This window comes from Nuphar pumila, chromosome 6 (genome assembly GCF_984573655.1).
Source record: "Nuphar pumila chromosome 6, dmNupPumi1.hap1.1, whole genome shotgun sequence".
NCBI lineage: Eukaryota > Viridiplantae > Streptophyta > Magnoliopsida > Nymphaeales > Nymphaeaceae > Nuphar > Nuphar pumila.
In genome coordinates, this window is record NC_143254.1 from 34346008 (window position 1) to 34373304 (window position 27297).

The following is a 27297-nucleotide window of genomic DNA, read 5'->3' on the forward strand; positions in this document are numbered from 1 at the left end:
CGAGAGGCGAGAGTACAAGTGATAGCCGCCGGAGAACGACGGAGCGGGTTCCGACTGTGAACCTGTGATCGTGTTCCGGCTAGCAGCAGTTTCCGGCGCCCTACTTCAGATTCCGGTGGCTCTTATTCTCATTGAGGTAGGTGGTAGCCCTTCTTCTTCCTTATCAACGTTGCTACAAAAATCGGATCATTGTTACCTTTCTGATCGACCACATACCAAAATCTTGAGTGATCCTATTTATCTGAGATTTTTATGGTGGTGGTGAGCCTTGATTCGACTTGGAGCAAGAGATGCCCCCACAGAACAGATTTTAGTGGATGAGTTCGTGTGCAAATTTGCTCTAAATCTTTGTGTTTTTGTTGGTGTTTCTTAGTGCTATTATCTATTTTTAGGAAATATAGTGTTTGAGTTCGTGGTTGGATCTGTATAATTTCACTTGTATGGACATTGCATTCAATGCAGCCTGTAAATTTTCGCTTGGTGCTTTCTTTCTTTTTTCTTTCCTAATGGTTTATTTTGTGTGTCGATTGTTTCGAGCCTGACAAGTTAGAACTAAGTTCTTTGTTTCGATGAGCTCCAAATTGGGTTGAGTTATGGCTTCGCTTATTGCAACGAACGGGTTGTGAATGTGTCGAGACAGAATACCTAAAGCTCACAACACCCATTGTTTGGTTTGATTCATTCAATAAAATTTTAGTGGAATTGGAACCCAGTTCTGCCAAAATTCTTCCCTTGTTTATTGATGAAAAATGTTTTATTGATTTGGACTCCAGATCCACTTGAATTCATAAATTGAAATTCACCCTGCTGGGAAGGGACGAATTAGCAGAGGTTTTGATTTTCATGTTTAGCTGGCCAAGCTTTTGATGTTCAAGTTAAGCTCGTCAAACAACATGGGCAGCTTGGGCTTGGCAGGTCATTACATTTAGCTCATCTTGCGTTTAGATTGATGACATCTGGTGGAATAAGCATTCCAACAAATTTCTATAAAATAGCAGGGCCTATCAACTCTTTGAATCCAAATACCCAGGGATTCTCATGGTTCCAAATTATGAGCTTTGGACCATCTCAAAACTGATCCGACAACAACCCTACATGAAAAATGGAAAACATTGATCTTGTGTCTCAGGTTGCCAAGAAGAGGAATCTTTGGAGAGCTCACCTTCTACCATGATTTCTTCTTCTCAGTCATCTGTCTGCATGTTGTTGATCAATAAGATAGCCAATCCACTCAAAGTCTTCTGTACATCGCGTGCTTTCTCCACCGTGTCTGCTCAAAAGCTAGAATTTGTAGTAGAGGAGGAAGAGGAGAAGCAAAATAAGAGAACGGAGGAGAAGGATGAGAAAGATGATGACAAAATCTATGTCCCCGCACCAGTTTTTGGGGGGTCTTCTGTGGCCATGACTATGTCCTCCATGACAGGTTCCATAATTGGGAAGAGGTTCTACAAGGAGGTCACCACCAGGTTGGCTGATGATGGGAATGGTTGGACTGTTATGCTTGATTACAAGACCCTCAAAACCCCCTCCAAGAGGCCTCTTAAGCTCCCAACCTTGGCATTAGCCAAGGCAGTTGCTGCTGAATGGGAGTACCAGGTTGGTTCTTTTTCTTCTTCTTTTCTTTCATTTGTTTTTTTAATCTGGTTTTGGTTTTTTGCGTTTTTAAGAAGCTTTTTGTGTTATTGCGGTTAAATCTTCATTGACTTGGCTTGCTTTAGTTTGTGGAAGGGGTACATGTTTATGATGAATATTTTTCTCTTGTTTGTTTGCTTATAGTAGCCGAATTGGTGGGAAGAAATTTTTTCTTTTTCATGTTTTCTTCTATCTCGTCATATTCAACTTTTTGTGAAAATTGAGTCCAAGAAAAATGGTTCTTTTTCTTTCTTTAGGTTTGCTGGATTCCATTGGTTCTCTTTCTTCGGGAGAAAATTTAGCTTAATTCAGAAAAAAATAAGTTGGATGTTCTTTCTTTCTAATTCTTACCCTTTGTGGTTAATTGTTTCCTTTTCTTATTTAAAATCATCTGATCAATGGTTCCCTTACTGTTTTAAGAAGTGGGGAATGACATAGTTTGTTATTTGATTTTTTCACCTGTAGTGTTATTTTCCTTTTTGGTTATTAATTGAGTTTTTGGGTGTAGGAAGCAGATGGTATCAGACCTTTTACCATGCCTTTCATGAAACTTGCATGTACTGCAATGGAGAGAGTTCCATTAACTCGACCTAAAGTGATTGACCATTTGATGAAAAAATTTCATCAAGATTTAGTATTTTGCCGTGCTCCAGGTGACAATGACCTAACAAGTGGACTTTTCGGTATGTGACCTCTGAAATTTTAGCTTTCTCCTTTCACCTGATATAATGGATAAATTTTCTGAGAGTTTTGTTGTAATGATTTCATTAAATCATCCTGTTGGTGATATCGGTTGAAGTCCTCTTCCAACGGTTTGATTGTATGGCTGTTTCGCTTTTATGGTGCAAAGAATAATATATTTGTATTTTCATATAATAAGTTGATACCAAATTGCCAATCTATGCCAGCATCCATAAATATTCACATTAATGTTCTTATATTAAAGAGTAAGTGTCAAGTCCCATCTAGTAATTGTCCTTATTTGATTCTAATAAATAAATAAACAGTAGGAAATGGAGTGAGAAATTTTGATTGGTTATCAGTGATGTTTTATTCATGCAGTTTTTTTATGCAATATTACCCTTTAGAAAGACGTCCAAATTTTTGGAGAAAAACTCTTTTCCTTTTGTAATTCATAGTAATCAATTTGTGCCGTTTGTATAGAAATCATGAAGACCCCAGTGAACTGACATCCATTTTGTTTGCCAGTTTTTACTCCATGCCATAATGGAAGGACAATCCAATGCACGAGAAAGGGAATGTTGGATTTAGACCAGAGTTACCGGAAGCACCATTGGCAGTGGGGGAAGCGCGCTTCCCTGAAGCACGTTTTGGAAGCATGAAATGTCATGCTTTCAAAACGCGCTGCGAAGTGTACAAAAAATTTGGGAAGTGTGCTTCCCAATTTATGGGAAGCGAGGGAGATCTTTTTTTTTTTTCCTCTTTTTTTGCTTCCGGTTTGCTTTGTAGGTCGCTTTCGGGACGATTCCTGGTTCGCTTCTAAGTCATCCCACGCTTCCCGCTTCCTAAAATTTTGAAAGTGCCTCACTTCCCGCTTCCACTTCACGAATCGCTTTCCACTCCTGCTTCCTTGACTGACAACTCTGATTTAGACAACCAAATATAGACTTATGCCTATATGCTACTGAAACCAAATAGTATAAGTGGGACACATTTTAATAATGATGAGGATGAGGAGGAATTAAGATTAATCACAATGAACAGTGTAGTCTTCAAACATGTCTCTTCACCCATAGATTGTATAAGTGCCTGAAAAACTATAGTAAATTGTCATACTCTAGCGAATATTTTGAATGCCAAAATAAATAATAAAGAAGGCTGATAGTCAAAGAAATCTTTAATTACTATTTATTAGAACGGGTCTTTTGATTTTAGAGCTGAACAATACCAAACAATATTTTGATACCATGCGTGTGGACACCAACCCATGACACAAGGTGTTACGCCCAAACTTTTTGCGTAGTTTTGCTTTTTACTAAGCCTGCTGAAAGCCCTGCATGGCTCACATGGGTCTTTCGGCCTTGTAATGTTTGTATAACTTTACATACCTGTAATTTGCATTTCTCTTAATGAGATTGTGATGCACGACACTATTGTATTTACCCCGCGTTCAATGAATTGATTGTTATTGAACGTTTCTCTCTCCCCCTCTATTTTCTCTTTCTCTCTTTGCTCTGTGTGATTGTTGCCTCCTTGTAATTGTGTGTTTGCTTGCAATACTGCCTGAGCACTTGTTGCTTCGAAAGATCCGTTGCGTTCACTTTTGGAACTCGCTAAAAGGCTTGTTGGGTCAAGGTTCCTCAACGCCGCACGGGCATCTGAAATTTAGCCTGTGACAAGTGATACCAGAGCTGACTTCACCCTAGGCATGGTGAAGTTTGTCGAGTCTCACTCGACCAAGCAACAATCGTTGATCATGGCTTCTGGAGATTCTGGTGTGGTGATATCACTGAAGCCAAAGAGTAAGAAAGGAAAGGGGACATGGATGTCTACCGCCGAAGAAGCTTGGGAAACTTGTTCGGCATACCCCACCAAGTTAGAAAAGATGGTGAAAAAACTCTTGCGAGAAATGCAAGAGATGAAGGATACAGTGTGTGAAGCCTCTCTCAGCTATCAAAAGCTCGATGATGAGCTCAAGATTGCGAATGAAGAACTCTAAGGAAGTATCGTGTTACTCGAAGATAGAGTAGACTCGATCGTTGTCGAGTTGGACACTGTGATGGATAAAGGGTAAGAATTAAATAGAAGAACCAGGCTCTGGAACGCAAAATTCTAGCTCTGGAACGTCGTCCAGCGACCTGCGGTTATGGTGTAGTCAAGACGTCGACTACTCGTTTGAAGGTTACCGAGCCCAAGAAGTTCACTGGTTCTCACGACGCCAAGGAAGTAGAGACTTTCCTCTGGCATATGGAGGAATTCCTCGAAGTAATCTTTGTCAAGGATGAAGCAGTTAAGGTTCGAGCCACCACGGCGCAGTTGGCTGATGATGCCATTGTCTGGTGACGAAGAAAACACACTGACATGGAGAAGGGTCTCTGCGCAATTGATACATGAGAGGACTTCAAAAGAGAGTTGCGAAGTCACTTCCTTCCGATGGATGCCAATTACTTGGCATACAAGAAGATGACAGGCCTGAAGTAGACTGGGTCGATCCATGACTACGTCAAGATCTATTCAGCCCTAATGTTGGAGATTACAGATAGGGGGGAGACAGACCGCCTCCTCCATTTCATGATAAGATTACAGCCTTGGGTGGAGCAAGAGTTGCGGAAGCAGAAACCTCAAGATCTTGCTAGCGCCTTAACTGCACTAGAAGTACTCTCAAAATTTTAGTGAAAACTTGAGTTAAAGGGAAGACAACTGAAAAAGATAATTTTTGAGGACAAAAAGCAGAATGATAATCGGGAAGACAAACAGAATGCCCAAGGGCAGAATCGTCAAGATAACCGAAACCGAAATTATTGGGGACGGTATGGCAGAAACAGGAACTACCGTGAGAATCACAAATGTTGAGAATAGATGGTTTAAGTTTAAATCTTCTTAGTTTGGAGGTTATTTGAAATTTTTATTTAATAAGGGACTTAGATGTAATTTATTCTTTTGGCCTCTCTCTATTTAACATAGAGAGCAACCCTAATTTGAATTAACGAGTTTTCTTGTGCAGCCGTCTTTCTCTCTCTCTCTCTCTCTACCCAGGGTTCGGTGTATCTAATCTTTCCTTCAACATGGTATCAGAGCTGCCGATCATGGGAGCGTGATCGTCGATCGTGATCAATCTTCGAATGATCTACACCAACGAAAAATTGTATATCTTCAAATTAGGTCAGTTGTTCTTATTCTGTGTAAGATTTGATAACAGATCTGGGATTGATGACCGAGATCTGTCATCAGATCTAAGGGGAGCAGATGTTTTGTTCCTGCCGTGATTTTATGTTGTTTGGGAGAAGACTTGTCGTGATTTCCTGCTATGTAAACCCTTGATCCCGTGAGTTCCACCTGTCATGATTTTTTGGGTTTGGCAGCTGATAACAGATTTTAGGTGCTGCTATCTGTGATCGAGATGTGCTGCTGCCGTGATTTTTGGGTTTGGCAGCTGATAACAGATTTATCGTGTCCCTTGTTAGCTGTCGTGAGATCTTGAAGAAATGAGCTTCTTTTTTGTTGTCGTGATTTACAACATCTGTCAATATGTTTTCAGCATCTGTTGTGATTCCCTGGTATCAAATTTCAGCATCTGTCGTGATTTCAGCATCTGCCGTGATTCCCTGCTAGGTCATGAATTTTTTTTTCATGCTGTGGTGATTTGTTTTCCTTTGCTATGAAAGAGTTTCAGTTGTGCTCATGTCGTGGAAACAGCAAGCGTGTTTCTCTGCTGTGTTGAAAAATATCTTGTTTATGTGAAAGTTTTTTTTTTGTCGTGGGATTCTGTGTTGAGTATAGATGCTGGTCGGGTTCTAGCTGATGCGTGATTGTCACACACGCTATTTTATGTGTTGCTAGAAGCCTGTCAAAAAAATTTTATCTCTGGTGTGGCTGCTGGGTTTATAAAACCTGCTATTCAAATGGGTAAATCTGATTTTTTTTGGCTGAAATATAATTAAATATTCAGTATGGTTGAAACTTCGAAATGTGATTCCAAAATTGAACATATTGGAGAGTATAAGGCTTTTGCCCATCCCTTCTTGTACGGCTCCTCTGTAAGGTTGAATGAAACTAACTATGCCAGGTGGTCCAGAACTTTTATGATGTCAGTGTCTGGACATCGTAGAAAACATATTTTGTTGGAAGACGAACCCAATGAAAAAGTGGGAAAATACGTTACTTGGGATGAAGATAATGACATAGTTATGTCATGGATCATGAATAGTGTTGAAACCCATATTGCAGATGGTTTAATTTACTATAATACAACCAAACAGATGTGGGACAATCTTAGAGATACGTATTCACAAGAGACTAATGTGAGTCGTATCCTGCAAGTCGAACAGGAGATATAATTTACAGCAGGGAGATCAGACCTTGGCTCAGTACTATGCATCAGTAAAAGCTGCGTTTGAAAGACTCAATGCTCACAGGCCTCTTTGTTGTTCGAAGCAGAAGGATAATCAAGAACATACTATGGTTGCTCGGTTTCTTACAGGCTTATCTTCAGAATTCTCTGTTGCAAAAGTCCAAATGTTGACTGGATCAGATGTATCTACTCTTGCTTATGCATACAATCGCCTGAGTAGACTTGCGATATCTCCTCCACAATCACAGCCTGTAACCCAGTCATCTGCTCTAGTTGTCTCCTCTGGTTATGGGCGTGGAAATATTCAGAATATCAGAGGACGAGGTCGTGGACGAGGTATGGGAGGTAGAGGAAAGCTTTAATGTACATTGTGTGGAAAATCTGGACATTTAGAAGATCGGTGTTGGGATAAACATGGCCGACCAACCTCTTCTTCATCAAAGTCATATGCTCTTAAAGCAAATGTTACTACTCTTGAGGCAACAAAGGTACAGAAAAATATCTCTGCTAGTGACAGTAGTATCACCCTCAGTCGTGCTAAATATGATGAGCTGATAGCTCTTCGTCCTTTGAGTTCCACCCCTCCTGTAGCTGGTGTTGCCTATTCAACCGGAAATCATCTTCATCCGACTGACAGTAAGTGGATTATTGACTCTGGTGCATCCAGACATTTGTGTGGAAATTCACTTGTTTTTTCAGATCTAGAGGATATTAATGCTCATCGAGGAGTCTCATTAGCCGATAGGAGTTCCTCCCTGGTTGTTGGTCAGGGAAATATTTTTATATCCTCCTCATTACAGTTGCAAAATGTTCTTCATGCTCCAAACTTTCCTCAAAGTTTACTCTCTGTTAGTTGCCTTATAAAAGAACAAAACTGTAGAGTAATATTTGATCCGATGGGTTGCCATTTTCAGGATTTGCTGACGGGGAAGAAGATTGGTGGATGCTATGAAGAAAATGGAGTTTACTACCTAAATCATCCAATGGGTAATGTTCATGCTGCAGTGGAACATTCATTCAGTCCTGTTTAGTGGCATCGTCGTCTTGGTCATCCTTCATTGTCAAAGCTTCGTTCGGTCTTTCCTCAAATTTCTTCCACCACATCATTTCAGTGTGAAGCATGTCAGTTGGGCAAACATCATCGAAGTTCGTTCCCTTCGAGTCAGAATCAGTCTAGTAATAAAGTTTTTGAACTTCTTCATGCAGATGTATGGGGTCCTAGTAAGATTCCTACTAGGAATCAGTGTCGATACTATCTAGTTATTGTTGATGACTTCTCTAAGTTGTCATGGGTGTTTCTAATAAAAGAACGATCTGAAGTTCCAAGTATTATCAAATCCTTAATTCTTGAAATAAAAACTCAATTTGAATCTATTGTCAAGATTGTTCGCACTGATAATGCTCTTGAGTTTAAATCAAAAGTTCTGTTACAATTTTACCAAGATCATGGCATTCAACTTCAAACTTCCTTTGCCTATTCATCTCAACAAAATGGGGTTGTTGAGCGAAAACATAGGCACCTGCTTGATGTTGCCCGGACCATTATGATTCAATCTAATGTTCCTGCGTTATGCTGGGGTGATGCGATTACCACTGCTTGTTATCTGATCAACCGCATGCCTTCTTCTTCCGTGGGTGATCAAATTCCATTACATATCCTAAAACTCAATACCCCACTCTTCTCTTTCTCGCCCAAAATATTTGGATGTGTTTGTTTTGTACACAAATTTGACCCTGACCGTGATAAATTAGCTGCTCAAGCTACAAAATGCATATTTATAGGTTATCCCAAAAATCAAAAGGGATATCGATGTTATGATCATATTTCTCGCCGAGAGTATGTCAGTGCGGATGTATCTTTCTTGGAATCCACTCTATATTACTCTAGTACCGGTTCTCCGCTGCAAGTTGATCCAGCTGAGTCTTTTACATTACCTATACCTCCTTTTCCTTTGGAATTCATGCCCTCATTACCGAACCAAACTTCATCCTCTTCCAGATTTCATAATCCTCCATTGGTATATGTGCGTAGAGCTCCACCTCCGCAAGTGCCTTCATCTTCTTCTTCCCCTGAGGTAAGTTCTACTGACAATAGTGATGTTCATGATGATGATAACAGGCCTATTGCTCTACGAAAGGGGACACGACAATGTATCTTATATCCCATATCTCATTTTGTCTCTGATGCTAGAATTGGAAATCAGATGAAGTCTTTTATTTCAGCCTTATCTGCTGAAACTATTCATCTGAACTATCAGCAGGCAGAGCTTGATAATCGCTAGAAGCTGGCTATGCAAGAAGAAATGGATGCTTTAGTATCTCAGCATACATGGGATCTAGTTTATTCCCCAGCAGATGCTGACATTGTTGGATGTAAATGGGTATATACAATAAAGTACAAATCTGATGGTTCTATTGAAAGGTATAAGGCCAGATTAGTAGCAAAAGGGTATACTCAGACATATGGTATTGATTTCTTTGAAACCTTTTCTCCTATTGCACAGATGGGTATCATTCGTCTTGTTCTCTCAGTAGTTGTTGAGCATGGTTGGAGCTTGTATCAATTAGATGTGAAAAATGCATTTCTATATGGGGATTTCTATATGGGGATCTATCTGTGACCGTTTACATGCAACAACCTCCAGGATTCGAGGTTGAGGGGGAGTGTCAGAAGGTGTGTAGATTGAGAAAGGCTATTTATGGCTTGAAACAAAGTCCTCGTGCATGGTTTCAAAAGTTGTTTGAAGTGATGTCACACTTTGGCTTTAATAGGTCAGCAGCAGATCATACACTATTTATCAAGAAAACTAGCTCTGGCATAGTTGTTATGGTGGTATATGTGGATGACATCATTCTTATAGGAGATGATGTGAAAGCTATTGAAACCACAAAGGCTCATCTTCAAAAACACTTTGTTACAAAAGACCTTGGTTCACTCAGGTATTTTCTGGGTATAGAAGTTGCCAGGAGCCGTGAAGGGATGGTTTTGTCTCAACGGAAGTATGTTCTTGACTTATTAAAGGAAACAAGAATGTTGGGAGCTAAACCAGCAAATATTCCCATGGACCATAAGGTTTAGTTGTTTGAAGAAGGGTCAAAATCGGTTGATAGCAAAAGCTATCGCTCCCTAGTAGGGAAGCTACTGTATGTAACTGTGACCAGGCCGGATATTGCTTTAGCAGTAAGCAAAGTTAGTCAGTTTATGGACAAACCAACTGAGGTACACTGGAATGCAGCTATTATGATTCTCAGATATCTAAAATCTTCTCCTAGAAAGGGGTTATTGTTCAGGAAAGGTGGAACTCTGGAGATAGTGGCCTATTCTGATGCTGACTATGCAGGATCTGTAGTGGATAGAAAATCTACCACAGGATTCTGTGTGTTTCTGGGAGACAACTTGATTTCTTGGAGAAGTAAGAAACAAAATGTGGTTTCTAGGTCGAGTGTAGAATCAGAATATCGGGCTATGGCCCAAACAGCTGTTGAATTGATGTGGGTTTGTATTGTTCTTCATGATCTTCAGGTGAAGGTTTCCTCTCCTATAACCATGATGTGTAATAACAAGGCTGCGACATATATAGCGAACAATCCTGTCTTTCATGAGAGAACAAAGCACATTGAGGTTGATTGCCACTATGTAAGAGATATGGTTCAAGTTGGACATATCACTACCAAATATCTAAAGTCGGAAGATCAAGTTGCAGATATGTTTACAAAACCCCTTGCTAGACCAAATTTCTCAAAATGTTGTGACAAGCTGAGCATGATTGATATCTATGCTCTAGCTTGAGGGGGAGTGTTGAGAATAGGTGGTTTAAGTTTAAATCTTCTTAGTTTGGAGGTTATTTGAAATTTTTATTTAATAAGGGACTTAGATGTAATTTATTCTTTTGGCCTCTCTCTATTTAACATAGAGAGCAGCCCTAATGTGAATTAACGAGTTTTCTTGTGCAACCGTCTCTCTCTCTCTCTCTCTCTCTCTACCCAGGGTTCGGTGTATCTAATCTTTCCTTCAACAACAAAAATGATGATAGAGAGTTGTTAATGCAGCTCAAACGGAAGACCCACCCGAGAACCAACCAAGGATGGGCATGCTACAAAGAGTATCATCGCTCAAAGAAGCAAGTGTTGGTATACCTTTGTCCAGCAAGGCGCTCATGTACGTGGATGTCATCGTGAACGGAGTGGCCACTCAGGCCATGGTCGATTCAGGTGTCACCCATAACTTCATCTCTCAAGAAGAGGCAAAGTGAGTGGGCTTAAAGTCCATGAAGAAGGCGAGCCACATGAAAGCGCTGAACTCAAAAGTGAAGTCAATCCTCGACGAGGCGAAAAATGTCACTGTTAAGATGGGAGATTGGTTGGGCACAACCAGTTTCTTGGTAGCCCCACTCGACGACTTTAAGGTGATCCTCAACATGGAGTTCTTGCGGGTGAACAAAGTCTCTGTCATGCCTCACTTGAATGTAGTGTCTATTATGGACAAGCGATGCCCATGCATGGTTGTTGCTCGTCTTGTTGACGCTTCGCAGATGCAGACGATCTTTGTGATTCAGTTGAAAAAGGGCATCAAGCAGGGTGATGAGACATTCCTGGTGGCCCTCCGTGAAGCCGAGCCCACAAAGCAAGTAGACATCCTGTCTAGTCTGGTCCTCGTATTGGAAGAGTTTAAGGAGGTGATGCCTCCCGAGCTTCCAAAGAGATTGCCTCCTCGAAGGGAGGTAGATCATGAGATTGATCTTCTGTCGGGCGCGAAGTCCCCTGCTATGGCCCCATATCGCATGGCTCCACTAGAGTTGAAGGAGCTACGGAGGCAGCTAGATGATATGCTGGCCTCTGGCATTATTCGTCCCTCAAAAGCACTCTTTGGTGCACCCGTGCTTTTTTCAGAAGAAACATGACAGGTCCTAACGGTTGTGCGTGGACTATCAGGCACTGAACAAGGTGACGATCAAGAACAAGTACCCTCTATCATTGATCGCCGACCTGTTTGATCTGCTAACCAACACCTGAGTGTTTTCGAAGCTAGACCTGCGATCGGGTTATTGGCAGGTCAGGATCGTAGAAGGGGACGATCCCAAGACTACGTGCATACGAGTTCTTAGTTATGTTCGGTCTGACGAACGCCCCTGCAACTTTCTCGACCTTTATGAACAAAATCTTCTACCCGTACCTGGACTAGTTTGTAGTTGTCTACTTGGACGACATCGTTGTCTACAACAAGAATTTGGAGGAGCATGTGCGTCACTTGCGTATTGTATTTCAGCTGTTGAAAGACAATGATTTATAGGTGAAATGGGAGAACTGCCTATTCGGGCAAGCGAAAGTGGAGTTACTGGGCCATGTTCTACGTGGCATGTTGCGGATGGACCAGTAGAAAGTTCAAGCCATTGTGGAGTGGAAGCCCCCCTCCTCTGTGTCGGAGCTGCGGTCATTTCTGGGACTCGCGAATTACTATCGCCGGTTCATTGAGGGGTATTCTTTGGCCTGTGCTTCTCTTATAGATTTGCTTCATAAGGATCGAAGTTGGGATTGGTCGGATGCATCTCAGACAGCCTTTGAAGAGCTGAAGAGGGTTGTTACTAGTGATCCAATGTTGAGGCTACCCAACTATACGAAGACATTTGAGGTCTACACAGACACTTCAAATTTTGCCATCGGTGGAGTGCTCATGTAGAAAGGGCATCCCATCGCTTTTGAGAGCCGCAAATTGAAGGACGTTGAGCGACGATATTGCGTGCACGAGAAAGAAATGACTGCAGTCGTGCATTGCTTGCGGATTTGGCTTCACTACCTCTTGGGATCTCAGTTCGTCGTTAAGACGGACAACATAGCCACTAGCTACTTCTAGACACAAAAGAAGCTTAACCCTAAGCAGACTAAATGGCAACAGTTCCTGGTAGAGTTTGACATGGTCTTAGAGTATAAGCCCGAAAAGATCAATGTCGTAGCTAATGCACTAAGCAGAAAGGCCGAGTTGGCGGCCTTACAAGAGGAGGAAACTTCGTCTGCTCAGCCTCAGAGTGACCTCCTCGATCGCGTCGGAAAGGCATCCAGTCTAATCCATCAGCTCAACACTGGTGACCCTAGTTCAACAAGGGAAAACCAGGAGATTCTAGATGCAAGACGGCCTCCTTGTGATGAAGGGCAATCGCGTTTTTGTACCACGATGGGAACCATTGCAGAGATTGGTGATCAAGGAGTGTCATGATACCCAATACTCAGGGCACTCGGGGCAATATCGAACACTCGCTTTAGTAGAGCAAGCCTACTACCCTCTTTTTATGCGGGATGACATTGAGGGTTACATTCATACCTGCCTGATCTGCTAGCAGGATAAGCCGAGTAATCAGAGGTCTGCATGACTACCCGAGCCTCTTCCTGTTCCAAGTCGTCCGTAGGAGAGCATCTCCATGGACTTCATTTTGGGACTACTGAAGGTGAATGGCTGTAGTTTGATCTTTGTGGTGGTGGATTGGTTTTCAAAGTATGTTATCTTCATGTCGATGTCGCCCACCGGTACAGCCGAGCGAGTCGCATGTTTGTTCGTGAGGCATGTTGTGACCAATTAGGGGATTCCAGAAAACATTGTCAGCGATCGCGACTCGCGCTTTACAGGAAAGTTCTGGCAGAAAGTGTTTCAATTGTTGGGGTTGGAATTGCACTTTTCAATGTCCTTCCACCCCTAGAAAGATGGCCAAACGGAGAGAGCCAACGCTCTTCTTGAAGAATATTTGCGATACTTTATAGGTGCAAATCAGAAAGACTAGGTAGACTTTTTGGACGTTGCTCAGTTCTCCCACAACCTGTAGAAGTTTGAATCAACTAGCCATAGTCTTTTTAAGTTGGCAACGGGGGAAGCAGCCCTAAACGCCGCACACTATCGCGACGAATTATAAAGGCAAGGCGCCACTTGCTCATCGTTTTGCTCAAGACTGGCAGGATCAAACAGAGCTGGCCAAGGTGTTCCTGCACAAAGCTGCCAAGAGGATGAAGAAGTGGGCGGATCAAAAGCGTCGCCCTGCGGAGTTCAAAGTCGTAGACCTAGTATTGGTCAAATTGCATCCCGAGAGAACCATGATCTTTCGGGGTCTACATCAAGGCCTCGTCTGCAAATACGAAGGCCCCTTTTCTATCATCAAGCGTGTAGGCAACCTCACCTACAAGCTCGAAGTTCCTCCGCACATTCAAACACATCCAATCTTCCACGTCAGTAACCTAAAGTCATTCCATGCATATGAAGAAGATAGCAACCGTAACCAGCCGACGCGAGCGCCAGCACCTCTCCGCAAAACTGATACAAAAGAAGTAGAGTACATCATGGATCATCTGTACAATCATCAAGGACAAATCAAAGAGTATCTTGTTAAGTGGAAAGGATTGCCAGAAGAAGAAGCCAGTTGGGAGAAAGCAAAGAACGTCCAATAGTTTCCCTTAGCAGTGGACAAGTATGAAGCATGGGCCCTGTCGTCGAAGACATCGACGGCTTAGGTGGGGGAGAATGTTATGCCCAAACGTTTTGCACAATTTTGCCTTGTACTAAGCCTACCGAAAGCCCTGCATGGCTCACACGGGTCTTTCGGCCTTGTAATGTTTGTACAACTTTACATACCTGTAATTTGCATTTTCCTTAATGAGATTGTGGTGCACGACACTATTGGATTTACCCCGCGTTCAATGAATTGATTGTTATTGAATGTTCATCTTCCTCTTTATTCTCTCCTCTCTCTACTCTATCTCTGATCTGTGTGATTGTTGCCTCCTTGTAATTGTGTGTTTGCATGCAATACTGTCTGCGCACTTATTGCTTCGAAAGATCCGCTGTGTTCGCTTTTGAAACTCGCTAAAAGGCTTGTTGGGTCAAGGTTCCTCAACCCTGCACGGGCATCTGAAATTTAGCTCGTGACACAAGGGGCATAGTCTATGTGTTTATGTTTACTCCATAAGTTTTACTGCAGACAACATGATCACCAAAAAGTTCACAAGAGTGTACTGATGTTTCACGTGGCCAAGCAACATGTTTCAATTTATGCTTCTCACCCATACTGTAGACATGAAAATCTGGATCTTCATCTTTTGTTTATGGCGCAGTAGCTTTAGGAGCTCGGTCATAATTCTTCATAGAGTAAATAAAGTTCCAAAAATCTTTTTCCTTGTATGGAAGATGACCATTCTCCACATTATCATCAATCTCAATCACTTCAAGTAAAACAATAAATAAAAAACACTCCACACCATACTCTCTCTCTCTCTCTCTCATATACAGATACAACTCTGCCCTTATCTTAAAATTGTATACATAACAACCTAGGTCATGCATATGCTAGTCCAATTAAACCTAGATAATGCTAATCCTACCAGCTTGAGTCTATAAATGCAGTGTCTTTCATGTTATTGATCCTTCCTAAACTGGTTCAACCGAACCTAGATCGGACCAATATTGGTCTAGCTAAACTCTCGTGAGGATGCTACAAGCATCACAAGATAATGCACACTTCTTTGCCATTTGGTCATACAGGTTATTTTGACCTCTGTGCAATTGGCATTTTTTCCTGCTTTGCATCTACTGGTGATTTCACATTATGCTCTCTGAAAATGGAAAATAATTTTCTTTAGATACTAAGGCATGTCATAGTTGTGGAATATATGATAATAATTCCAAGTTTCTAACCATGTTGTCATGCTAGAGTATGGTCAAACATACATAGTCCTTAGCAGTGAAATCATGAACTTTTGCAAGTGTACATGTCATAGCTATTTTAATTGATTAACATTGGCAGCTGTCTTTCTTTTTCTTAGCAGCTTTCAGGGAGTTGACCTTGTGAAAATAAAAAATGGAATGACAATGGAAGTTTCTGTTGTTTTTTTGTTTCCTGTTATGAATGCACCACTTATTCAAACATCATTCAACCTTGCGATTTCCAGCAGAATTGTTCCAAGCAGAGCCCCAAGTATTTGAATGTACTAAAGAATTAATCACCCTAAAAATAAATGTTTATTTTAGATGATGACTATGCAGTTTGTGACTTTTCTACCATTCCTTTCAATACTGGTCTATAGAATCTATTGGCTTGTCATACAGTTCACTGTTTGTGATGCTCTTCAGGAAATGCACACTGGGATCCGGTGCACACTTGGTTATTGTCAACTGCAGTTGCATCTGTTAAATGAATTATAGTTATCTGCTTCCCCTTCTGTGTTTTAGATATCAAAACCTTGATAAATACATGAAGATTGCCACCAACATGCACTTCTTTTAAATTGCATGTATTTTTTTTATTGATCGGAGTGGAGAAGATGAAATCAAATATGTAGCAGAACTTGACTTTGTCATTTGTGCCCCCGATGGCAAGAAATTTCACGGCTGTTAACTTTCATAGGAGCCAAGCTTGTTTTCTTTATCTTCCATATGGCATCTCAGATTTCTATTTGGAGAAATGATTCGATATTTTAGCATATGCTATCGTGCTGCCAGTAGCTATCTTGGTGGCATTTCACCTTATCTAGGAATTCAGTTTCTTAGCATATCCCAAAAATGGTCTTTCAGGAAAACTAGTAGTGACTTGTTATTTTCATCCAAAACCTGGTTTGCAATTGTCGATTTTCAAATTTTAGTATCTAGATTCTACCGCTACTGCAATTCATTTTGTATGAGAATTGGTAGAGGAGTGTGCATAGGATTCCTTAAAGTTTTGACATTTGTCTTGATAATGACAATGCTGCTGCTGCTGCTACTGCTACTGCTATTGTATATTCTTTTTGCACACATTGCTTAAACATTAGTTTTTCACTGTTTCACCATCTAGAATAACAATTGAGCTTACAACAGAACCTAGAAATTGGTTTTTGTTATAATCAAATATCCATTACGTATTGCAGAAAAACAAGTGGAGGTAATAGATCCTCTGTTTGATTGGGTAGAAAAAGAGTTTGGTTCCAGGCCTGTTGTATATACTAGCCTTTTTGGTGGAAAACAAGATGTTGGTCTTAATGCTGCTGTTGAAAACTTCCTGGAAAAAACTAACAATTGGGAATTGGCCTCAATTGATGCCATGGCTGCTGCTGCTCACTCTTTGCTCATCTCATTGGGAATCTTTCGAGGGAGACTTCAAATAGAGGAAGCAATAAAGTTGATAAGACTTGAAGAAGATATCCAGGTTAGTAGCACGTGCACATGCACACACATATGGGTGAACACCGTTAAAAAACACAGCACACTTTCATGAACATGCAGATACATATGTACACATGCATTTGTGCATACATACTTGCACACCAAGATGTGATTGATTTAAATATCCCATTAAAGTCTTGTAGGTAATGCACTTAGTGGGTTGAATAGACCATGCTATTTACAGGAAATGGAATTTTGTGTGCTGCACATGAACTAGGCATTTCTGGCACCTTTTTTGAGACCAACCCCATAGATGTGTTCGGCGTGGTCCATTTGCTCGGAATGGACACTTGGATTGTGTTTTTTTCGAAAAAAACGTACTTCTTGAAGCTTGAATAGTTATGACAATTTTGGACTGTTGATTTTCAAATGCTATAAAAGCCTACCCATATGTCGTAATCAGATGATCCAAGGGCTGATTCCTATGAAATCAATCATGTAGAATCCATCTGCATAGTCAACTTTCAGAGGAAAGACAAACCTAAAAACTTGGCTCCTAGGGGAGTAGGGAGGATTGCATTACTCTGTCATTTACGAGTGATAATAATTATGGGAATTTCTCGTAAACATTATCCTTGTTGTTAACATTAATACTTTCGTTACCTTTAATATATGCAGGTTGATAAATGGGGTCTTGTTGAGGGTGGTCATGATGTTGATGTGGCAGATCTTCGGGTTCAAATATCCTCTGCAGCTGTGCTTTTAGGGCTTTCACAACTGCAATAAATTTCCTTTTCCTTTTGTCCTTATATTAGGATCATGTGCCAATGTTAATAAATTCAGAGTGAACAGAATTGTAGGTAACGGGGAAACTGTAGTGCTTATGTTGTAATTTAACAGCCGGCTAGCTTAAAAAAGTTTCTTACAGCATGACCAAGCACAGTATTTTAAGAATCATAATAAAATAATTTGCCTTCTTGACTTTAAACCGTTGTAGTTGTAGATCCAAATTTAAAAAATTTGAATGTCTGCTTGCCAATCTTTAGTTTTATTCAGTGAGAAACTGTCTGGCATTGACTTTTCGGGCACGTTCTGCTGCTCTTTCAAAACATGATTCCGAATCACATGGGGTGATTTTGAATCTCAAGCAAATTAGAAAGTGACTCATTTGCAAAGGCAAATGAGATTCACTTTCTCACAGCTTACCTTTTTATGTTGGGCTGCTTATACAAATGAGATTCACTTTCTCATTCAAATGAGAAAGTGAATCTCATGTAATCCAACCGAACATGCCATTCAAGTGCCTCTAGCCTTCTACGCAGACTTCAGAGATCTGGCGAGCGAGTTAGTGTTCTGAGATTTCAAAGGAAGGCATTGCTCTGTATTTTATTGGTGCTAAGGAACTCTACAAGTGCCTGTACGTTGTCAAAAGCTAAAGACCAAGTAAAAATAATCCTCCAAGTGGGATTACATGTGAGGTCCCTGGTTAAGTTAGTGCTCTAGCACATTCAACCGGGTTAACTTAAATATTGTATGATAATTTAGTACAAAAATTTTCTTAATGACACATACTTTAGAGGGCACGCATAAGAAAGTATACTGGTCAAAATTCAATTCGATTATGTGGTGTTTGCCCGTAGAGGTGAGCTCATGTAGGGATCTCACATCCACCTTCCAAAATCTAATGCTTGTTTCACATCCAATTAAAAATTGGTCAGGCTTACTAAACTAGATCGAGCGCCGGGTTTGATTGGAAAAAAGGATGGTCTAAGATGGGTGGACAACCTCTTGAAATGTGTGATGTGCGTGGACCAGGCGAGTATGGATGCAGCTCCATGGACTGTTCGTCGGGCCTGATTGATGGTGGTATATGTGATTTTGAAATCCAAATCCAATAAACAACTGACAGTATCATAATCCGCACCTAAGCTGATTATTAGAGTTGGTAAAGCCCACCAAACCTGAGTCCAAGCATATGTTACAAATGTCTGATATTTTGAGAGCCAATACAATGCCTAAAAAATACTATGAAATGTCACCTATTTTAAACATATCATGTTTTTATCAAGATATTTACACAATAAAATCACTTTATTGATATTTTCATATTATTTGTATTATATATTAATCTATGTTTTTATATATGCTGATTTCTTTTGAGGACAAATGTATATTAAATATATCTCACGATTTTCTCACCCGAGATTTTCCCAAGAACGAGATTTTTGACAATTGATCGAAGCCCAATGGAAATTCAGTCATCTTTCAATTAGATCCGGTGTGGCTATACCGAAACCACGTAGATTCCCTGTAGGGATATAAACAGTTTGAGTTCAGGTCGGACATCCGGCCGAATCAGAATGTTTAATCTGATTCAGTGGCACAAATCAGATACAATAAATGAACAAATTCAGATTCCGTATAAAGCATTAAACCAAATCCAATATAGATATGAACCCAAGTATATGTAAGTATTGCATCTGCTATCTAGTTAAGCTAAATAACCCGTGATTTAGCTTTAGTTTTTCCAATGTGGATCTGAATCTGTTGATGCAAAATCAGATTAATTTCCAAGACGTTTACATCCCTAAGTGCTCGTTTGTTAAAAGATCAGGAAAGGGGAACTCCCTTTCGTGTGAAAGGAGGCACGTGGTTCAAAAAATACCTTCGCGTGCCCCCCTTTCGCTGGGAAACTTCTTCCCCACTTCTCGTGATGGGGAAGAATTTTCAAGCAAAACAAGGGATTTTCACAGGAAATGTGAGGCCCGATGTTGCATGCATGACCCAGCACTTTCCTGTGGGACTGTTTGTTTCATCCTGCTAGAAAAGGAAGCCCCTTTCACATGAAAAGTTTTATGCATTTGTTACACCTAGGGGTGTCAACGGGTCTGATTGACCCAGACCCGACCCGGATCAAACCCAGGATCCGGGTATGGTGATAAATAAGAAGACCCAATAAGACCCTGGACCGGACCCGAAGGTCTGATTAATACATGGACCTGGGTATGGTTTGTGAAATTTTATACCAGATCCAGACCCAACCCGAGTTCTGATTAAGACCTGCAAATTTTTTATATAAAATTGATAAAAAATTTATTATTTTACTGGGTATGGTTCATATAGTTTTTATCGGATCTGGGTATGGATTCTTTTATAGTAGACTCGGGTCCGGACCGATACCATACCCGAAAATCTGGTCTATGTCTGGTTTTACCTGGGTCCCAACCAAACCTGACCCGTTGACACCCCTAGTTACATCCCCTCCAATGAAAAGTTATTTTCTCTTGAAAGGGATGCCCAGGAGGGAAAGTTTCTCCATTGTGAGAGGTTTGAAACTTTGAATACGTCTTGAGAAGAAAAATGTTTTTTGCATTTATTACTTGCGCTCACTACATATTTCCTATGAAGATGTTTGTTAAATTGTTTCACTCATGTTTGGAAAAAAAAAAGGCTAGCTTTCCTATAAAAGAAAAAATGGCTCTTCACAGGAAACTGGAAAGGGTAGGAAACAAACGCCTTCTAAATTTTCCTAGGTAAAAAAGGGACTAGCTGAAGATTCCCTTGCGGGGCCGGCAAGGCAGAAGCCAATGTGGAAAGAGAAAAAGATAAATCAGAAACTTATAAATTAGAAAGGAAAAGGAAAAAGGAAAAGGAAAAAGGAAAAAGATAAAAGGCTGCCAACCGTATGGAGTCTCACAGCTGATCTCATAAGAGACCATAATAATAAAAATACAGAAGTCTGGGTCAGACCTCCAAACTTTTCCAAAAGAGCCTTCTCACGCAGTCTGCCTCTTGATTGTCTCTGAGTTCTGCCAACCCAGACCATAAGAGCAGCACCAACAACAAGAACACCGCCAAAGCCTCTCTCTCTCTACAAGGTAAGCAATTTTGTAGACTCCTTTTTATTGGATATGAAGTGTGTCTTTGTTGGTTTATCATCTTCTTTGTGATCTTGATTTTCCCTTCATTGCTTTCTTTGCATGATTGGTGGGTGTTTGTTGGTAGTCTTGTTCTTTTCTTAGTTGCTTGGGGAGTAGTCTTGTTTGATTCTTTGGTATAATATTTTGCATAGATGTTGAATATGGAATGGCTGGATGGATCGTTTTGAAGTTTTACTTTATCCCTCTTTTGCTTTTGTGATAGGCTGTTATATATTGGTGGTGGTCTCTCTTTTTTTATGCATGGGAAGCAATGAAAGCATTTGGAGTCTTGGTTTGGGTCTTACCCCGTCTTCAAGATTGCTATGAGATTATGGTTGTTAGAAACATGAGGAATTAGTATGAGAAATTTTGAGTTTTGGGTTCGATCAGTTCCTGATTATTTTCCCCGTTCTACTTTTCTGAATGATATTCAAGTACGAAACATGACAGATTAAAACATAAAACCCTTATAGATTTTTGAGTTTCTTTTCTTCATGTTTCTGTTTCTTTGACTAAATATAGATACCCATAGAAAGTTTTTGTTCTCTTTTGTAGGTATGTGTCTTTTATTGGATGATGAAGTGGTGCATGAATTTTGTTGGTTCTATCAATAGTGTCCAAATAAATTTGTTGCCCATTTCAACTTGGTCTGACAACACTTCTGGATGTTGATCATGGTTGACTGTTCTCTGTTTCGTTTTGTCATCTTTGTAGACATATAAACCTTATATGTTTTTAGCAAATGATGTGCCTCATTAGTTGGTGCATGGCGGTCTTTTAGGACTTGAACAATATTATTTTTCATTTCTACTTTCCTTTTTTTATGCTCTCTTTCTTTTGGTTGTGGAAATACTGTAGATTTTATTGATTGAAATAGTCAAATGAAAAGAATGAACTGGGTATCAGGGCAACCACCATAATTCCAAGAAAAATCTATTTTCATGTTTGTCATGTCGGTTGTCCCAACACTTTCCTGTTTCTGTATCATCAATGTTTATCATGATTGAAAAACTCCGTATTATCATACTGTGAAAGGGAAAGCTCTAGAGACCATAAGTGGAACTGGTTCTATGACTTGATTCAAAACCTTGTGCATCCCACATAGTGGCAATATGTGTCTGACAAGCCTCTTGTACTGCTTAAAGAATCTAGGCTACTTATCATCAAATATCTAATTTCAATTAGTTCTATATCTATCTCACACATTACAAAGATTCCAATATGACATATATGGAATGAGAGTTAAAATGGAGTATATGTGTGACATAGGTGTTCAGCAAATTAAGAGGATCTCTTCCAGCTATCAATTTTACACGCTTCACAGTTTATTTTATGATTGACTGCATATTGAGAGAGACTGCCTTTCTATTGTGCTCTGGAGCAATCATGTCACAAACATGAACAGAGGGATCCAATGGTGATTTCTCTTTGATTTATCCAATGAAACAAGAAGTTTAGCGAAAGCTTAGTTTTTTTCCTACAGGTTCTCAGTCAACTGCTCATACAAAAGCTTGTATGTGGCTGTCAATGTCGTGTGGAATCTCTTTTATGCACATGAGGTATCAGGGATGCCTACTCTACGATATCATGCCTGAAATATATGTTTCTATTGAACTATATCCTAGATACAAACCTTTTTGTGTTTACCAAGTACCCCACTGCATTGAGAAGAACAAAACACTTCCAAATATCTTTTACATGAGAAACATGTCTTTATTGTTGTTTCATGTAACTGATATGCTCTCAGCAGAAAATTATTGAGCATCTGCCAATTGTTTCAGTGAATGATATGATTTTGGTGAAAGAACAGTATTCAAATGGCCACTACCTTGTGTACTTTCTCCATGAAAAGATTATGGAGGTTTTGACCATAATTACAAGGTTTGTAGGTTGTGGATAAAGGATTTCTAGAGGTGCCAAAGATCCCAGTACACAGGGGTTCGGATCATTGAACAACCTGTGCGCTTGGGCACCTCTTATGGGTATCTCATCCCAGTACAAAGTGCAGAAGCCAGTAACTGTTGTCTCCTCACAATCAAGGTTTAACAATTTTGCTGTCTATGGGCATACCAGTGAACTTGGCACATAACAGACCAGTTATTTAACAATTTTGCAGAGAACTAGTTTCTCATCTTCCTAGTTCTAAAATGACTTCTTAGTCATCTTTGGAAATTTTTGTACCTGTTATCTTAACTTCACTCAAAATTTAGTGATGTTATCAACTTGACAACCATAAATATGTGGTCTATGCTTTATAATTTTGTCGAGCTAAAGATTCAGGATTGCCATGGGAACCCCATCCGGCATCTGTAATAAGGTTTTGGATTTAGTGTCCAGATAATTATAAGTAATTCTTTGAAGTCGCACATTTAGATATGACCTCAACAAACTCTATATTTCTCCTTTGATCAGAGCTACCTCTAGGTGCTACATTGAAGAACCCCATTCCTTGGTATCCTAGGCTATCTGCTAGCATGGCAGAAGGTAAGAATCTTCTGAAAACTCATCCATTTTGAAAGGCACCTTTGTAACTTTCCCAAGTTTTAAGAGGTGCCCTAGAAATAATTTACCAGTATCAACCTAAATAATGCTTAAAACTATACGGATAAGTGATTCCCTAATCAATCAGAAAGTATCATTGTAAATTCTGTGTGAGCATAGTTCAGTCATGACCTAGAATGCCATTGTGAGTATTACAGATAATCCTTGCAGTGCCTGCAGGTGATCTCAACATGTAGACTAGTAGCTAATTGACCTTGCAGTTGGTAAAGTTTCTTTTGCTTGATTGAATGAACAATAGAATTTTGTTCGCTTTAACATGACATCACTTGCTTATAATTCATATTTCTAGGAGTCAGCTGCCTGCTTCTTGTCAAGTTTCTTTCTTTTTTTTCTGTATTTTACTTTGACGTGTCAATTTCTTAAATAGCCATAATGGAATTGAATCTTTCCCTAGGTGAGATCCCTGGTGATTTTGCAAATGTGACTGTTGGAACCCAAAGAAAACTAAAATCCCATCTTCATTCAACTTTGTCACTTAAGGGCCATGTGTTCTCAAAGCTGAAAGCAATTGGGGCTGTTCTCTAGAAGGAATATATTATTTTGGGCTGGCTCTCTCAGCAAAATTTTCCTTAGGAGTCAAGGAGACAAGTGTATCACCTATAGTAGTCCTCTTCACTTATGGAAGACTAGTCACCGTGCACAAGAGGTTTGTCACCTTTAAATTGTTGCTAACTTAAAGAATTCCCTACTTGGTCACGTCAAATGAATTCATTGTGGCCAATTACTTCACTTTTATCTATGATTGCTAGCCCAACAAGGGATGTATCAATACGAAGATGTTTCAAAAGGATGCAGATATTTGAATGAGAGCTTTTATCATGGACCAAATTCAGATCTCTTGGATCTTAAGTTTATGCATGTAGTTTCGATCTTTTGCCAAAGTACTTTCTGTGTATCCATATTTTCATGCATGTTAGAGAAAATTGCTAAAAGCCAAATGTCATCTAATCATAGCCACAATCTTGACAATTCCTTGTGGCTCAAAAAGAAAAAGAAATCCTGAGAGGTCACCAAAACTATGTGGACAACTCAGTAAACTGTCATCTTCTTATGGTGTTCCTCCGTAATTTCCCATGGTCTAGGTTCTGTATGGAATTCCACAGGCCAACAACTCCTCCCATTGCAAACAAGCCCAACAGTTCTTGATTAAAAGTGTGCAAATCCAATTTCAATTTGAGAATACGTGTTCTTGATGGGACTCCAGACTCTGTCCATCATATACTATTGATCATGATGTGATTTTAATTTCCAGGCATACCGAGTGCAGTTTTTGTTTTTTCTTAATTTATAACCCGAAGAAACTGCACCCGGCACAGAGACCTGGTCCCGCTGGCTCAGGCTGCCATACCTGTGGTCATCGTGCCGGCAGCGTAAAACTCCAAGGCTAGGACCCCTACCCCCGGAGCCTATGCTACGCCCACGAGAATCGAACCTTGAATGCCCATCTAGCAGCCAAAGCCCCACCCAACTATGCCAGCCCTCATTGGGGCTAACCAGTGCAGGTTAAAATGGAAAATGCTTAAATTTGGTATCAATTCCAACTTTCATGTTTTTTAAACAATATAAAAGCTTAGTATTGAATCTTTGTGTCATTACTGGGTGATAAAGAAGTTTCCTACATAGTCTGTTGTATCATATACAGTCCTTTTTTCTTTTTGTATTATGCCAACCTGTCCTGAACAATCACATGTACACCTACCTTTTCAAGTAATCTAACATACAAAGAACATGATGTGGTTGACTATTCTTATTTTCAAGTTATTATTGCCTTCAACTGTTAGGCAGTTTTCAAATGATAGTTTCCTCCTATTCTTATACATTGAGACAAGAAGAACAGCCTGTAGGAGATAGGGTAATTTTTTCTTTCAGTGCATCAAACCTGGCTTAAGATTTATCAGGTTTATTTGAACAGCAACAAGTACCAGGCGTTGTGTTCTTTATAACAGTGAAATTACAAGTGTAGACACAATCACTTGATTGCCGCGAATATTGAAGATGAGATTGGTGTACATTTGCATTCTTCATTTCTTAAAAAAGGGTAGATAAAATAATGGTTCTGTGAAAGTTGTTGATAGCTTATAAACCCTTCATGCATTGTGAGACTGGGGAGATGAAATGTTGAGAAAATAAACTGAAACTTAAAACAATTAAGGGTTTAACTGTCAGTTGATTCTAGAGTTTGGCTTTCACCAAACATAAAATTCTTGCAGAAATTGGTTTATCATATTGATTATAGAACCAATTTTCTCTTCTACTGCAGAAAATATGTCCTTGTGTTGACGATCACATGATTGTTGCAGGTTAACCTATCATAAAGTATCCCTATCAAACATTCTTTGCCATAATGAAACATTGCTGCTCTTTTTTCCTCGTGGATTTACTGCATGTCTACATGCATTTCCACTGTCTAAAGTTTAGGGTTACCTTAAAAATTCTATTGGAACTAACCAAATCTTTTGGCTTGAACGGATTTTGAAGTGGAAGCATGGGTTCTACCAATGAAGCACCTACTTGGGCTGAACTGTGGGACAACAATGACACTAGTGTGGCAAGCAAACCAAAGGCAAAAGATCATGGTAGCAAGATGTCTGATGTGAATGCCAAGATGAAGGCTGCTGCTTCAGTAAGCATGGAGAAAGCCAAATCTGCAGCAGTTGTTGGTGCACAGAAGGTCAAGAGTGGGACAAGTGTTGGTATCAAGTGGGTGAAGACTCAGTACCAGAAGAGAACATCCAAATGACTGGCTTGTCACTGAACCTTCATTTTTAGTTTCTGTTTAGTATGTGATTCGACTGCTGAAAATGCTTGACATGCATTTTCTTTCTATACAGATTGTGTTTTGATTGTGTATATATGTCGAGATAGTTTCATTTTTTACTTGAATTTTGAGTTCCTCTCTTTGTTAATAATGAACCATAGACATAAATCTTGCTCTTAGGAAATTTTCCTCGCTGATGTGTCAAAAATCCCTTGTTCGGACCGAGTCAGACCCGGGTCCATGTTCGGCCCTAGACTACTGGGTCCAACCCGGGTCCACTTAAGATCGGGTCAAATCCGGGTCCTTGTTCGGACCGGGTCCACTTAGGACCGGGTCAGACCCGGGTCCAGCTCAGACCGAGTTAGACTCGAACCCTATTTGGAACAGATTGGATCCATACTTCTGCAGGATCCAGACACTATTTGGTGTGAACCGGATCATGTACTGATTTGGCCTTTTCTGGGATCGGTTCAGAGCTGTTTTTGACCGGTTCTTTCCCATTTTTTATCGGTTTTGAGATGCTAAGACCCTATTTTCATAAATATAAGGCGGTAAAAGGATTTTGGCATACGGTTATAGGGTTTTATGAACTTTTGTTCATATTTGGTACCGATTCATAAGGTTCAGAATCGGTTCGGACCCTTAGATGACCGCTTTTGGGTTGTTTCAGACCGGTTCAGAGTATTTTCAGACTGATTCCTACTTGAGGACCCTGGGTTTTACCCATATGAGCATGTCTTTGTTATTTTTCGTGCTTTATAAAGTATTTATTTTAAATAATGCATGACTTATGCATGTAAATTCATGTATTTTGTGTTAGTTAAGTTGTACATGATGGTTTTAAGCATGAATTGTAACTAAATTCATGATAGTTAGTTTATGTATATTAGTTGAAGCATGAACTTGCATTATGTCATGAATATACATCATTAAAATATGTGCATGGGTGTGCTCTATAATATGAATAGGTTTTCGGTAAAATATCTTGATTGACTGATTCATATAATCACCAAAGTGATCTAAGTTGTGTTGATTAAGGATTCTTTGGACCGTATTAAGATTTGTTATTATGATTGTGCGTGAATTTATGAAATATTGATTTTTCCCAAAGGTAGGTCGTTGTATTTCAAATTTACACAGGGTGTGATAATAGATGTGTATTCCAGCCCATGAAGCATGTTTGTACCCAAAGGTACAATGTTGATTGCCTCTAGATACATGATCTGCTAGTTTTATCAACTGAAATCAATTCCTTGAGAATTGAAAAGACGGAGCAACT

The 27297-nt window shown here is 39.9% G+C and overlaps 1 protein-coding gene and 1 long non-coding RNA gene across 2 annotated transcripts; both read left to right on the plus strand.

The window, feature by feature from the left end:
- Positions 1 to 17760, plus strand: LOC149834597 (uncharacterized). The gene is made up of 5 exons (XM_090010206.1): positions 1 to 136; positions 1130 to 1596; positions 2141 to 2315; positions 16544 to 16821; positions 17457 to 17760. The coding sequence occupies exons 2-5, from the start codon at positions 1171 to 1173 to the stop codon at positions 17562 to 17564; spliced, it is 987 nt and encodes a 328-aa protein (XP_089866332.1). The 5' UTR covers positions 1 to 136; positions 1130 to 1170; the 3' UTR covers positions 17565 to 17760.
- Positions 17761 to 20479: 2719 nt separating this feature from the next.
- LOC149834598 (uncharacterized) lies at positions 20480 to 26143 on the plus strand. Its single transcript, XR_016432549.1, has 2 exons — positions 20480 to 20656; positions 25739 to 26143. It is a non-coding gene; the product is annotated as an uncharacterized LOC149834598 (long non-coding RNA).
- Positions 26144 to 27297: the final 1154 nt, after the last annotated feature.

Excerpts from the sequence above, each read along its gene's own strand:
- LOC149834597 (XM_090010206.1), top strand. The coding sequence starts at position 1,171 with ATGATTTCTTCTTCTCAGTCATCTGTCTGCATGTTGTTGATCAATAAG. Across the intron at positions 1,597-2,140 it reads CTGCTGAATGGGAGTACCAG|GAAGCAGATGGTATCAGACC; the intron begins GTTGGTTCTTTT and ends TTTTGGGTGTAG. Across the intron at positions 16,822-17,456 it reads GACTTGAAGAAGATATCCAG|GTTGATAAATGGGGTCTTGT; the intron begins GTTAGTAGCACG and ends TAATATATGCAG.